At 37.5% G+C, this 14,706-nt stretch overlaps 1 protein-coding gene across 3 annotated transcripts; it reads left to right on the plus strand.

Annotated features, from left to right (window-relative positions):
- Positions 1–546: 546 nt before the first annotated feature.
- LOC108000192 (importin subunit beta-1) lies at positions 547–14,650 on the plus strand. 3 transcript variants are annotated; one of them, XR_009832389.1, is made up of 7 exons: positions 547–1,027; positions 1,594–1,652; positions 1,756–1,938; positions 2,052–2,405; positions 2,498–4,509; positions 5,337–5,667; positions 14,597–14,650. XR_009832389.1 is itself a non-coding variant. In XM_017060405.3 (6 exons), coding segments are annotated over exons 1-6 (2,670 nt in total). In that variant the 5' UTR covers positions 547–966; the 3' UTR covers positions 5,338–13,268. The 3 variants fall into 3 exon arrangements, 2 of the variants coding, with proteins under 2 accessions (XP_016915894.1, XP_016915893.1); XM_017060405.3 differs by lacking the exon at positions 14,597–14,650 and having other exon boundaries at positions 5,337–13,268; XM_017060404.3 differs by lacking the exon at positions 5,337–5,667 and having other exon boundaries at positions 554–1,027.
- The last annotated feature ends 56 nt before the right edge of the window (positions 14,651–14,706 follow it).

A 14,706-nucleotide genomic window follows, 5' to 3' on the forward strand; every position in this document is an offset into this window, starting at 1 on the left:
TACAAAATGAAACAGGTATTCGAAGTTGTCTATAATCTTTAGGGAATCTAACGGTTGTCGAGGGTCTTGTTATTTTGTGTGACGTACACCTGGCGTTTAATACCAGTCTTGAAACCTGTAATTTTCAAAATTCTCCTTTTCAAATTTTATTTAATAATAATAATAATTTATTATATTTTATTTATTTTTTTCAGATGAAAAAAAAAAGAAGGATTAAAAAGGAGAAATCGAAAGAGAACGTTTTCTTTGTCGTTTATATTAAATTATATACTGTGAAAAAAATTAAATTTATTTAATTTTTTTATATTTTTTTATATTTTCAACAAGATATATTAAACAAATTTTTTCCCTCTTAATAATTCTATATTTACGAAATTATATCTATTAAAATAGAAATATAATTTATTATAATTTAATAGTAGACTGCTAATTTCAATGTGTATGATTTCAAAATTAACCGGCATAACGGTTACATTCAACACGCTTGCGTGAGAGCGCTGGCAGCGCGCGTAGATGGCGCTTGTTATCCATGTACGCATGCGCGAAACAAATTTCGCACGGCGCACAAAGAAAATAGTCCGCGCTCGCAGAGACACGACGATCACTTCGAGAAACGTGACACTCGTGACAGTAGTTTTACAACATTTGTGAAATTCACGGCGGGGTCTAAAGGAAGTAACCGATCGGTACAAATCGTACGTCGAGCATATTAATGGTCAAGAAATACGTGTATACGTAGGCGCGAGAATATCAAAAGGAGTTGATATTACTACGCCGCACGTTGTGGAAGGAAGCAGAAATCGAGTACTAGCAGGAAGTGGGTAGAAGGGGGTACGTCGTTGAGCTAGTTGATTCGGTGGTGGCTACATGTGGCTGTCCGCCGGTCGCGACAACGAGACATTTCCTATTGAGGCATAAAAAGTTACATTTTCCAACGGAAATCGATAGTTGAAAGAAGCCGTAATCATGCAAATGGATCCAACGACGGTGCAACTTATCCAGGTTCTAGAGAGAACAGTCTCATCAGGTAAGTCGTTTTGATTAATCAGTTTTTGAGTTGGCGACATCATAAAATCTCGACTATTCTTTTTCATTGACTTCGATCCTTGACCTTGCTATCTCTCTTGTTTTGTGAAGCATTCTTTCTTTTTTCGAATGCTTCTTATCATTTCCACGACCTGCCTGAAAAAGTAAAGTCCTATTGCGTGCGCGTCCTTTTCGTACTTCTTTTCGTGTATTCATGGAGTATCTAGTATCATTGTTAATTAACGGTTTCATTGATCCATCTGGAATTTTTTGCCCGTAATATTCAAGTATTTGATCGGAATCTGTTGTTTTTACGAAAATACGTCGTATTGTGTTCCGCTTGGCTGTTGCTAGGGGCTTTGTTCATGGCCGGAAAAGTATTGTCCTATGTGACGGTTACTCGTACTGCACGTCCCCGTTGTCGGTTGGCACAACGAGTACTTACTTGTGCATCTTGCTTTTCTAACCTCTATTATTAATTTCCATTTTTTTTTTAACACGATATTAATGAGATAATATATAGGAAAATATGATATTGATTAAATGCATTTTTACTTGCAATTTTAGATAAAAATGAATTGGAAGCAGCTCAGAATTTTCTAGAGCAAGCAGCAAGGACTAATCTCGTAAGTTATTTTTTTTTTTCTAGTGACAAATGTTTCTATAAATGTTTCTATAAATATAAAAATATATACGAGGTTATAAAGAAAATCATTATTTTCTTTCTAGCATGAATTTTTGCAAAGACTTAGCAGCGTGCTTGTTACTGCTGCTGCAAGCCCTGTTGCTCGTATGGCAGCAGGTCTTCAGCTCAAAAATCAACTTACATCCAAAGATCCAGACCTAAAATATCAATATCAACAACGTTGGCTTGCGATTCCTGTAGAAACAAGAGAATATATTAAGAAAAATGTAAGAGAAACTTTTTCGTTTATTTGTAAATTTTATTTCTATATATTTCTAGTTTCCAATTTTTCCTCTGTTTAAATAGAAAAAGTATTTATTTTATATGTATTTATTGATAGATTTTTGGGGCACTTGGAACAGAGAACAATAGGCCAGGTTCTGCACCACAATGTGTTGCATATGTAGCAGTTGCTGAATTACCTGTTCGTGAATGGACTAATGTTATTCAGCTGTTAGTTAATAATGTTGTAAATCCAAACAGTACAGAAATGTTAAAAGAAGCAACTCTAGAAGCCATTGGTTACATTTGTCAAGATATAGAAAGCGACGTTTTGGTACCTCAGTCTAATGAAATTCTCACAGCTATTATTCACGGTATGAAAGGATCTAGTACTTCGCATTATGTTCGTCTTGCAGCTACAAGTGCACTCTACAATTCATTAGAATTTACCAAAGGAAATTTTGAGATAGAGGTTGGTATAATTATAATAATAGGATATAAATATTTTTTTAATAAAAATATATATATATATTATTTATTTATTTTTATTCCTTATGTATACAGACAGAACGAAACTTCATTATGGAAGTGGTATGCGAGGCGACGCAATCTTTAAACACACAAGTTAAAGTAGCAGCATTACAGTGTCTTGTGAAGATTATGTCGTTATATTATCAATATATGGAACCTTATATGGCTCCAGCACTTTTTCCGATTACTTTAGAAGCTATGAAATCAGATATTGATGAAGTTGCACTGCAAGGAATTGAGTTTTGGTCAAACGTATCTGATGAAGAAGTAGATTTAGCCATGGAAGAAGGTGAAGCCTCCGATGGTGGTCGACCGCCGGTCAAAGTATCGAGGCATTATGCAAAGGGTGCTTTGCAATACTTGGTACCTGTTTTGATGAAGAAACTCACTAAACAAGAAGAATTCGATGATGAAGACGATTGGAATCCTTCAAAAGCAGCTGGAGTATGTTTAATGTTACTATCATCTTGTTGCGAAGATGCCATTGTTCCATTCGTTTTGCCGTTCATCAAAGACAGTATCAAAAGTCCAGATTGGAGGTACAGAGATGCTGCTTTGATGGCTTTTGGTTCGATTCTCGGAGGCGTCGATCATGCCACTTTGAAACCTTTGGTAGAGCAAGCAATGCCAACGCTTATCGAACTAATGTATGATAGCAGTGTCGCGGTAAGGGATACAGCTGCATGGACGTTTGGTCGAATTTGTGAGATCATACCAGAAGCGGCGATTAGTGAGACATATTTGAAACCATTGCTAGAAGCTTTGATAAATGGTTTGAAGGCAGAACCTCGTGTTGCAGCAAACGTTTGTTGGGCATTTACGGGTCTTGCAGAGGCTAGTTACGAGGCCGCTGAGAGTTTGGAAGGGCAAAATCCAGAAACTTATTGCATGTCTCAATACTTTGATTTTATTATTCAGAGATTATTGGAAACAACAGATCGTCCTGATGGAGCTCAAGCTAACTTAAGGTCAGCTGCATACGAAGCATTAATGGATATGGTAAAAAACTCTCCGCGCGATTGTTATATAACCGTGCAGAAGACGACGATGGTAATTCTGGAAAGATTGCAGCAGGTACTGCAAATGGAGACACATATCCAGAGCCATTCGGATCGTGCTCAATACAATGATTTACAATCGTTGTTATGTGCAACTTTACAATCCGTATTGCGTAAAGTTACACCAGAAGATGCTCCTCATATCTCTGATGTAATAATGACAGCGTTACTATCCATGTTCAATTCGAATTCTTGCAAAGCCGAGGGTGTACAGGAAGATGCTCTGATGGCTGTATCGACTCTGGTCGAAGTGCTAGGAGAACGTTTCTTAAAGTATATGGATGCGTTCAAACCTTATCTTTGCCTTGGTTTAAAAAATTACGCAGAATATCAAGTTTGTTGCGCTGCGGTAGGTTTGACTGGTGATATCTGCCGCGCCTTGAAGAGCAAGATGTTACCTTACTGCGACGAGATTATGACCCTGTTGCTAGAAAATCTTAGCAATGATTCGGTTAATCGTTCTGTGAAACCTCAAATCTTTTCTGTTTTCGGTGATGTTGCTCTTAGTATTGGTCCAGAATTCAAGAAATACTTGGATGTAGTACTTCAAACATTGGCTCAAGCTTCCCAGGCGAACGTGGATAGAAGCGATTACGATATGATCGATTATTTAAATGAATTACGCGAAGGTGTTCTTGAGGCTTACACTGGTATAGTGCAAGGACTACGTGGTGACGAAACAAATCCTTGTTCAGACGCTGCGATTGCTTTGGTGGAGCCGCACGTACCCTTTATCATTCAGTTTATTACATCAATAGCTCAAGATCGTGAACATTCCGAAGGCAACATTTCAGCCTCGGTGGGATTGCTTGGTGATTTGGTCACTGTTTTCGGAGTAAAACTTTTGCCAATGGTTGAGACTGAACCGCTTACAGAGCTCTTAACTAAAGCTAGACGATCACGCATTGATAAGACCAAAACTCTGGCCAACTGGGCAACTAAAGAGATTCGAAAGCTCAAGAATGTTGCTAATTCCACATCTAGTTGGTGAGTAATTTTATTGTTGCATCAATAATCTTATTCCCCCCTTCCTGCCTTTTTTTTTCCTTCTTTTTTTATAATATCGATTATTTTAGTGTGGATTATGTGTGATGCGTGTATATTTGATCACCTATTATCCATATTAATTTACTGTTTATTTATTGTTCTCATTCTTTACTATTGCATCTTTCTCCATTTGATGCTATTATCACCTTAAGCTATTTCTCTGTAATATTTACGTACTAAGAAAGATTAACTTCTCGACGAACGATTTTAATGATAGATATATATATATATATATATATATATATATATATATATAGTTAGGAAATATAAAGAAACAAGAAAGACGAGTGTATATAGTATTAAAGAAGTAAACGTGCAACATAAATGGATGGTGATGAAGATTCGTGAACAACACTGTAACAATTTGATTCTGGAAATTGGAACAAGCTATAGTTCTTTCTTTTTAAAGGAAAAAAAAAATCTGTTTAAATGTTCTAGTCATGACTATTATATTTTATTTTCGTTTAAAAAAAAAAGAATTATAACTTTTTCTACGTACACAGTTTCGTTTTGTCGTTATTATATTAATCCCATTTGTGTCGTGATCCCGACCCGTGTACAGACACGTGTATTCAACACAGAGAAAGTTCCCATTTAAAGTAATAAAAATTGGTTAAAAAAAAAGAAAAGAAAAGAAAAGAAAAAAATTTTAAATTAAAATAAAGATTATTAAAAATATTAAAAAATACGCATAAAAAAAATATACACATAGATACCGAGCAGTGAGCGACGGTTATTGATATTTGGCTCGCTTTTATTGTTTACAGATCACCCCACGGTTGTACTGTCGTGCAATTTGATTTGACTAGAGAGCTATCGAACACAATACAAAGACAACAAGATTGGATGGTGCGGATGCGAGTTGATGGATGTGCGTGAGTTTCGAAGCGATGACGATGATGGGGTGATGAATCTGCACGTGTCCCTGCTCTGGCGACGGTATTCGAGTACCGACACGTTGAGCACAACCCCAAATGGTCGAGAAAATAAATACCTGTCTGCCGGATGTCTGCCGACAACGGATGATGAGGAGTGCAAGTGGATGTTGCCGATGAATGAGCCAAGGCCGAAGTCTGCCGAAATGTTCCGGTGATGCAAGTATGCCTGATAACGAGCCTGGGGCTTCTACCCGCGTGATTGAGAAGTTGAACCTGAGGAAAGGACGACTTCGATGGACGATGTTCGTGGCCAGTGAGAGAGAGAGAGAGAGAGAGAAAGTGTGTGAGAGAATGAGAGAGTGAGAGAGAGAGAGAGAGAAAGAGAGAACGTGTATGATTGTGAAAGAACAAAAGAAGTGAGAAGAACACGCAGGGAAACCAAACGAGAGAGAGAGAGAGACTGCAAAGCTGTGAAAGTATGTATTCTAATAATTGAACGTAAGAATGATTTATTAATTTGTATGCGTGTTAGATCGCAGAGAGTCTGTGTGTAAGTATAAAATAAAACTTCACTATTGAATGAGAGCGATTATACACACATCGTCTCGTCGAGAAAGTTCAATTATGCGTAACTCGTTGTAAAGCTTCTAGCTTTTTTGTCCTCCTGTAGCTTTGTCAACGAAGCCCGCGATCTGTTTCCGATTCCTTGCTGAACGATCACACCATCACTCGTTTGAAGCAATCGAAGCATCATCGAATGACTGTTTTTTGGGGTAACTTGAAGTTAATAAGCGAAATAAATGATCGTCAGAGTGCTGGTTGCTACTTTGATGGAGCGAAGTGATGCGTGAGTGGTAGTAAAACTTAACGAGAAAGAGAGGGCGAGAGAAAGTGGTATGAAAAAAAAAGAATGAATGCGTATGAAGAGTGTCACGAATGATTCTCTGAAGAAAAAAAAAGGTTCGAAAGATTCGAAATACTAGTGAGACCTCTGGTCCGATCGTGCTGCGCGAGAATCTATATGATTAGTTGTAGTATGATGAAGATGATGATATATGATGATGATGATAATGGTGATGATGATGATGATGATAACGATGATGATAATGATGATGATGATGATGATGATGATGATGATGATGATGATGATGATGATGATGATGATGATGCGTATGTTACTTTTTCCCCCGTATGTGAATGTCTGTTGCTGTTGATTCATTAAAATTAATATTTTGCTGGCATAAGTTATTGAGTTGTACCGAAGTCCTCGTCCGGCCTGAACGTTCGAGTAAAAAGAAGTGAAAAGAAAAAGAAACTATACACGATCCAGTCCCAAAATATATTACACATGTACAATTATTCGCATATAAATGTAATCCTGTGCGTGAAAATAATTTTATGCGATCATCGTTAATTCGAATCTTTCGCGGCTCTCCAACGGAATATCGGACGAGAGTCTTTTCCACTGCCATTAATATTGAAACAATGCTGCATGCGTCTTGTTCAGGCGTTCATGTAATAAGATCGTTCGTTTCTTCCTTGATATTTGATGGGCTCGATGATATCGAGAGCTCGTTTCGCGTGGGTGTTCGTCGAACAGATTCGTCTTCCTGGCCTCGCATTGTTGTTATTGAATGAACGATGAAAAAGAAAAAAAAAAAATTTACAGCGATATCGATTGCTCATTTCTATTCGCACGTTATTCCGTAGTAACTATTGGAAAATGGATACACGGTGATCGCGTAAAAATGACGAGTAATTGAATTTCGAAAGAAAGTGATTGATACGAACCCAACATCATCTTATCAGAATTCTTTTTAAGCTACTTCAAAATGATAAAATCAAACGAGTTGTACACGAATATATAGATAAATTTTGAACTTTGGACATTGGACTGGGAATATTTCAAATGCCTGGTCGCGCAAGGATTACACAGCTTAAGAAATATGTATTTCTTATCTACGATATTGTGTTGTTTCTTGTTACACGAACAATTTTGAAATGACCGAGACGTCACGTCAATTTAGAAATGTCTCGGGATCCTTTCCGATACAGATATTTTTCTTATTTTCTCGAACACTTCCTCGCGAATTTCCATTAGTTTCGCCTCTGCGCACCGAACGCGATATTTAGTAAGATATTACGCGAAGAATTAAGCGGACGGTCGGGCGCTCTAATAATATAATACGAAGTTACGTCACGTGGTCGAAACGTGGCTGTCTAGTGCCATGCATTCCAAATACTTTTGCCAGCGGAAGCACACTGTGACCGTTCTTTCGTGATGTTCGGTTATATTTTATAGCGATTTCATTCTTAACTAACACACATTTTCCTTGAATGCCTCGTTTACGCAAAGCTTTACGTACAGACACGATAGCGAACAGAGAAAGAAAGAGAAAGAAAGAGAGAGAGAGAGAGAGAGAGTGTGTGAGAATGGGGGAGTGAGAGAGGGAGAGAAAGAGAGAGAGAGAAAGAGGATATTATTAAAACGATGATCGCAGCGAGATTCGAATTGAAATCTAGGCTGGGGGATGATATATTCACCGAAGGAACCGCGTGGAACGGGGTAAACGTGTTTCGACGGAACAAACACATAAACGAAACAATACAAAAAAACATTCGAGTAAAAATGAAAAATAAAGAAAGAGAAGAAAGAAGAGGGGGGAAAAAAAAAGGGGAAACAAGATTGGCGTGAGAAGAAGAAACGCGAAAGGACAAATAGGGAATTGACGAGAAACGATTGTAATCTAAGAGACTTTTTATTAAATTGATTATCTTTTTTACGATTTTACATATCGAAGGAAACCAATGTGTCTGCTCCACGTCTGGATATAAAAATAAATATATATACGTATATAATTTTTTTACTGTTGCGAACGATATTGCCAAACTTAGCGTATAAGGAAGAGAAACGTTTATCTAGCTTTAAAAAAAAAAAATAATAATAAAAAAGAAAGGGATGAAAAAAGTAACGAAAGAGAAGAGAGAAAAGAAATGGGGGTAGGGATAAAAATCGTTTCGGCGAGCCGCTCGTTACGTAGACTGGAGCCTAAACCTTGATCTCTTTGCGATACACAGCCGTACACACATACAAACACAGACAAATATAATACTAATGCAAATTCTCCTCCCGTACATTGTTTTATCTCGCGTTGGATCCTTTCGATTTCGAAGCAGAACGAAATTCTCGCAAACGAAACACGGTGTCTTCCAATCGCGACAATTTCTCCTCCTACGAAAAAATTAAAAAAAAAAAAAAATAATAATAAAAAAAATACAGCTTTTTGCCTTACAGTTTTCGTGATGACGGGATGCTGTCATCGATCTACCAAAGCCGATATCTCGATGAGTCCAAAAAAAAAAAGGGAAAAAAAGGAAAAAAAAAAGAAAAAAAAATAAGAAACGAAAGTTTTCAGAAAAAAATATAAAAAAAAAAGGAAAAAAACGAAACAATGAAAACGGTTTATTCCGAGTGTCCAAAGAAGAAACGTGTAAAATGCCGAGGCGCAAAGTGTATCCTGTTTTTCTTTTACATTCCACGTAGCAGAGAGAGTAGAGAGAAAGAGAGGACGTAAGAAAAAAGAGCGAGAGAAGAATGGAAGAACGAGAGAGAGAGAAAGGATGTGGATATGAAAGGGGGAATGTGAGGAAGAGAGAAAGAGAGAGGAACCACGACGGAGAGGACGGCGGTGCGCGCGAATTTCCGCACGTCTCGATAAAGAACTCGATCGCTCGCCTGTTATTCTGATTCGCAAACAATGCGTTTGATCGCGTTCACCGTTCCTTACAGGCTATCTCCGAAATGGGTGGTCAAATTTTCAAAAACCTTCTACCGGTCGTTCAGGATGAGAAAGCGTGTCTCCTTTTCAATACGTCCCTTTTTGTCCTTACGACGAGTAAAACGTGTACAAAAAAAGAAAAATTTAGCTACCTATTTTAGAAACAGACTGTACATTAATGAAATCAACATGCGACTATTCTTTTCACGTAATAATAAAAACGTCTATATTCAATGCGCTATCAAAAAAAAAAAAAAAAAAACGAGGTATTCGTATAACGAACGAGTATTTCGTTCATTTTCGGTTATCCTCTGGGTGGTCGTTGCGAATCACATTATCAGGTCCGCCAAGAGGGGCAAAAAGAAAAAAAAAAGATTTAAAAGGAATTATAAGGAAAGGGAAAGAGAGAGAGAGGGAGAGAGAGAGAGAGAGAAAGGGAATGCGAAACATGCGCGAAGGTAGGGAATAGGGAATCGGTGGATTGGCCCACGAAAAAAAAAGGGCAAAAGGTAGGAAACTAGGTAACGAAACGCCGGCCGTGCCGTGATGGAAGTAACGAGTTGTGAAAATGAGGAATACGAAGAAAGCAAATTATATTATAATACGCGACTGTGATTTTTTGGAGAGACTCTCGTGTGCGAGGGGTCGATGTTCTACCCGAAAGGGAGGGTGGCTCTGGGTGATCCATGTCCTATCCTATCGATCGATCACCGATCTCGACCGTAGCGGATATCGCTCTCCATTGTTCAGCATAATTTATCTTTTTAGTCCTATTGTCTCTTATTAAAGGAAGAATGTTTCGCTGCTCTACGTTTCGAGCTAGCCTAATGCGCACACGTATACTATTGTATTTAATAAATAAAGAAGAAGAAGAAGAAGAAGAAGAAAAAAAGGTAAAACGAAGGGATATACGACGTTACACGAGATCGTTTCGAAAGAGAGGGATTTCCTTTATATACCTTGTGACGCGATCGGGGGAACGAGACACGATTAGAGCCACGCTCCTGGTAAGAAACTCATACACGATAATATCTTATCGAACTATTAGTTGTTAGCCTTTTCATCGTCGAGACTCCTAGAGTGCGTGCGATGCTTCACTAGGGAACGTACGTGAGAGCGTATTTAATTATAAGAATTATTCAAAAAGAGGAAAAAAAAGAAAAAAAAAAAGATGAAAACCGTGTGCATTACGCTGTATCAGTGATGATGTGCGCTGTGAGGTAAATCACTATTTACCGATGAAGTGTGCCCTGTTAGAGTGTTATCTGCGTATGGAGAAAAAACGACGAGAAGAACGAATGAATCGAGAGAACGAGTAAAAATGATGAAGTGAGAAAGAGAGAGAGAGAAAGTGCGAGTGAACGAGCGAGAGAAAAAATACAAGAGAGAGAGAGAGTATTTATGATAATGATGGTTCGAGGGATGATGAGAAGAGTTGGCTCGTGATTCGACGTGAATCGCGGCGTCACGTTCGGGAAGGGACGAATCGTCGATTTGTAAAAAAAAAAAAAAAAAAAAAGAGAGATAAAGAAAAAAAATAAAAGAAGAAACAAATGATGGAAATAAGAAAGAGAAAAGAAAAAAAAATATAAATTTTGTATCGTGACGCGGTTGTGAAGATCGGAGAACCTGTCACTGAATCCGTTGCCCCTTGCGTTTTGCTGAGATTTTAGCGCAACTTAAGAGAACGAGATCACACGTGGACAAAAAGTAAAATAAAATAAACATATTACACGAATGGCAATGAAGACGATGACAATGGCGATGCGAAACAAGATGAATCTCCACGCAGATAACGCAGATAAATTATTTTTCGAGTGGATTTCAGCGACGCTTGGCCCAGCGCAGTGTCTCCGTTCTTGAGAATATATTTCGAACCGCGGTGCCGTTGTACGTACGAGACAATATTTTCGATAATATTTTTTAAATCGAACCGCGAAACACGAAGCCAACCCGTGTAGACCTGTTGTTGTTCCAAAGCAGAGAAATTGCACGGTGATGGCATACGCATCGAAGATCGATCGATCGTGCGTTATCTATATAGAGCTTCGTGTGTGCACCACGGTTGATCCGTATCTTCTCCATATTTTTGTTTCTGCGATTTTCGACCAATTGCGTCGGAAGAAAGCGTGCCGTTACCGTGCATACCGTGTGATTTAAAAAAATAACTAGAGAATTAAAAGAGAAGCAAACGAAAAAAAATTAAATAAAAAAATACAAAAAAAAGAGGTGAATAACGAGAGAGAGAGAGAGAGAGAGAGAGAGGAGAACAGGGAGAAAAGCAAAAAGTGAGCGTGTGAGATTGAGATTTTTTGTGGCGATATGTGGAAAAAAAGAGAGAGAGAGAGAAAGAGAGAGAGTGTTGTCGAATGCTGCCGATCGACGATCGGACCAAACATTATATAATTTACGCATGTGAACAATTCGGGCGATAAATGTGGGTTGAAGCAAAAGCAAGAAAGAAAGAAAGAAAGAAAGAAAGAAAAAACGAATAAACGAGAACACGAGTTGGATGAAGTCCTATTTAGCCTGCCACTTTGTAATTTGCTCACCCTCTCCAATTTATTTCCTAGAGGTTGATTTTTAGATCGACCGAATCACTAATAAAAAAAAGAAAAAAAAGAAAAAGAAAGAAAAGAAAAGATAAAAAGTAAAAAAAAAAAAAATTAGCTGCAGAAATTTGAAAAATCCATCATGTTTTTTGGCCTATTCTACATTTAACTGATCCATTTCTCGTATATAATAAATTTAGCGTATTTAAACCTACCGAATTTTGATTCATACGATCGCAAGGCGTGCCTTTTGATGCTCTCGACAGAGTAATTTCTTTTCGTTCGAGGAAAAGATCTTACTTTCCACACAGGGAAACGAAAGCTTCGTTCAAGCGAGAAAATACTAGTCTGTTATCGTATAATTATCAGGGAAGATAAAAGTTCAAAGTAGAGATTAATAATTCTCAACGAGAAAACTTTATTTTATTATGCATAAAATAAGAATCTTAGCAGTGCATGCTTAGGAAGACTTTTTTTTTTTTCCACCGTTTCTTGGAAAAATTTCAACGATGATTTGCCACGTGATAAAATATTCCAGATAGGAGAGGGTGCGCATATCTACGTGAGAGCGAGATATTTACGTATTTCTTTCGTTTCTTTTCGGTTCGTATCAATCGTGTGGTTTGCGGAGCCTGTGTTCTGTGAAGATTTTCAAATGACAACGATTATATGTGACACATCGGCTACATCGCTTATCTGAATGCTAGAGCGATCGTGGAATGATTGGAGGACGATTCTTCTGGAAAGTGTGTTCGAAGGTGTATGATCGGTCATGTTAATAGATCAACGGAGAATTTAATTGCGCAGTGAAAAGAGGGAAAGAATAAAAATATAAAAAAAAATAAAAGATTAATGGATCCATATTAACAAGTTTCAACGGTCACATAAACAAATTCATTAATTTTTCATATTTTTCGCGTTTATATCTTCTTATATCCCGTGTTATCTGTTGAAACGTGAATATTTCTATAAATATGTGTCAGCCTTTTCCTCCAATCGTTAATATGGCTGGTCGTACTCTGTCATTGTGTGTACGAGAAATGATTATACGAATCGCCAAGCGACAGTGCCATACGATTAATTGAACGAGAGAAGTCATTTCGATTACTAACATCACGATTTTTATCGTTCTGAGAGAAAAAAAAAAAGAAAAAAAAAGAGATCGAGAAAAATGAAAAAGAGAGTGAAAGAATGAGGGAGGGAAAAAAGAGACCGATGAGAGAGAGAGAAAACACAAAAAACACAATTGCGTTCTGTATGTCTCCTATACGAAAAAAAAAAAAAAAATCAAAAAGAAAAAAAAAGAATTATCATGTACCGAGAAGAAAGCGAGATCGTTTCATCCCGCAAGATTCGACCATCGAAATGCGAATTGCTTCCACATGTGTTTTCACATTTGAAATTTCTTCTCCTTTTTTTTTTTTTTTTTCTTTTCCTTTTTGTCTCCGACAAAACGAGATTGTCCAGAATAAAAATTCATTTTGAATCTACGCAATGATGCTATTATTACCATTATCGTCGCTCGAGCTTTCTCTTTCTCTTTATTTCTTTCTTCGTTACGATCGGGCGTGCATTTTTCCCTTCGATATAATCGTCAAGAATTATATCGCGACGAAAGAGCGCGAAAATCAGGATTCGTGAACTTTCAATGCACACGTTAAAAACTCGGACAATTATCCGTGTAACGGTCCTTTACTTCATCAATTGGATTACTTGGGATTCGAAAGAAGCCGTATATATTTCGCGATATACGATATAATTTGCCAACTTTGTTGTTGCACGAAAATATTCGGAGTTTGATTCAACAATCTCGAGTTGTATTAAGATTACGAATAATATATTCGATGAAACGTGGTATAACGCGTGGTATAAACGTGGTTACGTAAGGGGACGATAATATATTGGAATAGAAATTTCCCGATCGAACAGTTTGTCGGGACATAATCGGATATAAATTATTATAAGTGCAAGAGCATAATGAAGCGTAATGAGGCAAAAATGCAAAACGTGGCAAAAACTTACGCATTATGGGCGAAGAATGAATCGCGGTCGCCACGCAGTATGTGTCAGCATTGTTCTTAATCTTCTTTAAGTACCCTTAACCCAATTGAATTAGAAGGGCACACCCCGCGGACTCTGGAGTCGGTGTCGCTTGTATTTTCTTGATTCTCTTTTCGTGCGTGAAACGCGAAGAGCGGGAGTGCGCGTTCCATTTATTCCATTTATCTTTCGTTTTTTTTCTTTTCATTCATTGTTCAATAAAATAAAAGGGAAAACGTTTTGCTTTCATGTATTATATCCGAGAGATAAACAATATCGGTGTTTTCGTTATCAAAATTCCGGAATAATAATCAATTTATCGATCATTTCTACGAATTCCTTTTCTATTTTTTTTTTTATACAAATACCAAATAAATCATCGAATTAATTTTCTATTTTACGCGCTAATTACGCGTATAATCGTTCCATACGTCTATCTCGCGCATACATTGCACAGATCATTTTACTTCGATCCATTTATTCTTCCCTGTACTTTTTCTTCTTTCTTTCTTTTCCTTTTCTTCTTCTTTTTTTTTTTTTTTAATACGATAACACACAAACGACAAGTGAGTTTCTTTAAGAGAAGAGTAACGATTGTCGAGAAGACGAACGAACTTTCTAAAAGATGTTGAGCGGGCAAGTGGATCGATCTACGGTGAAAAGATAAAATTCTGTCTTAACTCATCCGATCATTTTGGGTTCGTGTCCTACCAGAACTCGCTAAATCTGCGTGTGAAAGGTGTTGGACGCGGTGTATCTAAATACTTTTATCCGATAGGTGGCGACCTCGGAGGGAAACTGCTCTTCGTGTCATGATCGCGCGAGGGTGAAAGAGGAGAGAGAGAAAAAAAAAAGCGCAGCAGAATGGAACTAATGGCGCGTCGTCGA

This window comes from Apis cerana, linkage group LG13, assembly GCF_029169275.1.
Source record: "Apis cerana isolate GH-2021 linkage group LG13, AcerK_1.0, whole genome shotgun sequence".
NCBI classification, from domain to species: Eukaryota; Metazoa; Arthropoda; class Insecta; order Hymenoptera; family Apidae; genus Apis; species Apis cerana.

Excerpts from the sequence above, each read along its gene's own strand:
- LOC108000192 (XM_017060404.3), top strand. The coding sequence starts at position 967 with ATGCAAATGGATCCAACGACGGTGCAACTTATCCAGGTTCTAGAGAGA. Across the intron at positions 1,939-2,051 it reads GAGAATATATTAAGAAAAAT|ATTTTTGGGGCACTTGGAAC; the intron begins GTAAGAGAAACT and ends ATTTATTGATAG. Across the intron at positions 2,406-2,497 it reads AAGGAAATTTTGAGATAGAG|ACAGAACGAAACTTCATTAT; the intron begins GTTGGTATAATT and ends TTATGTATACAG.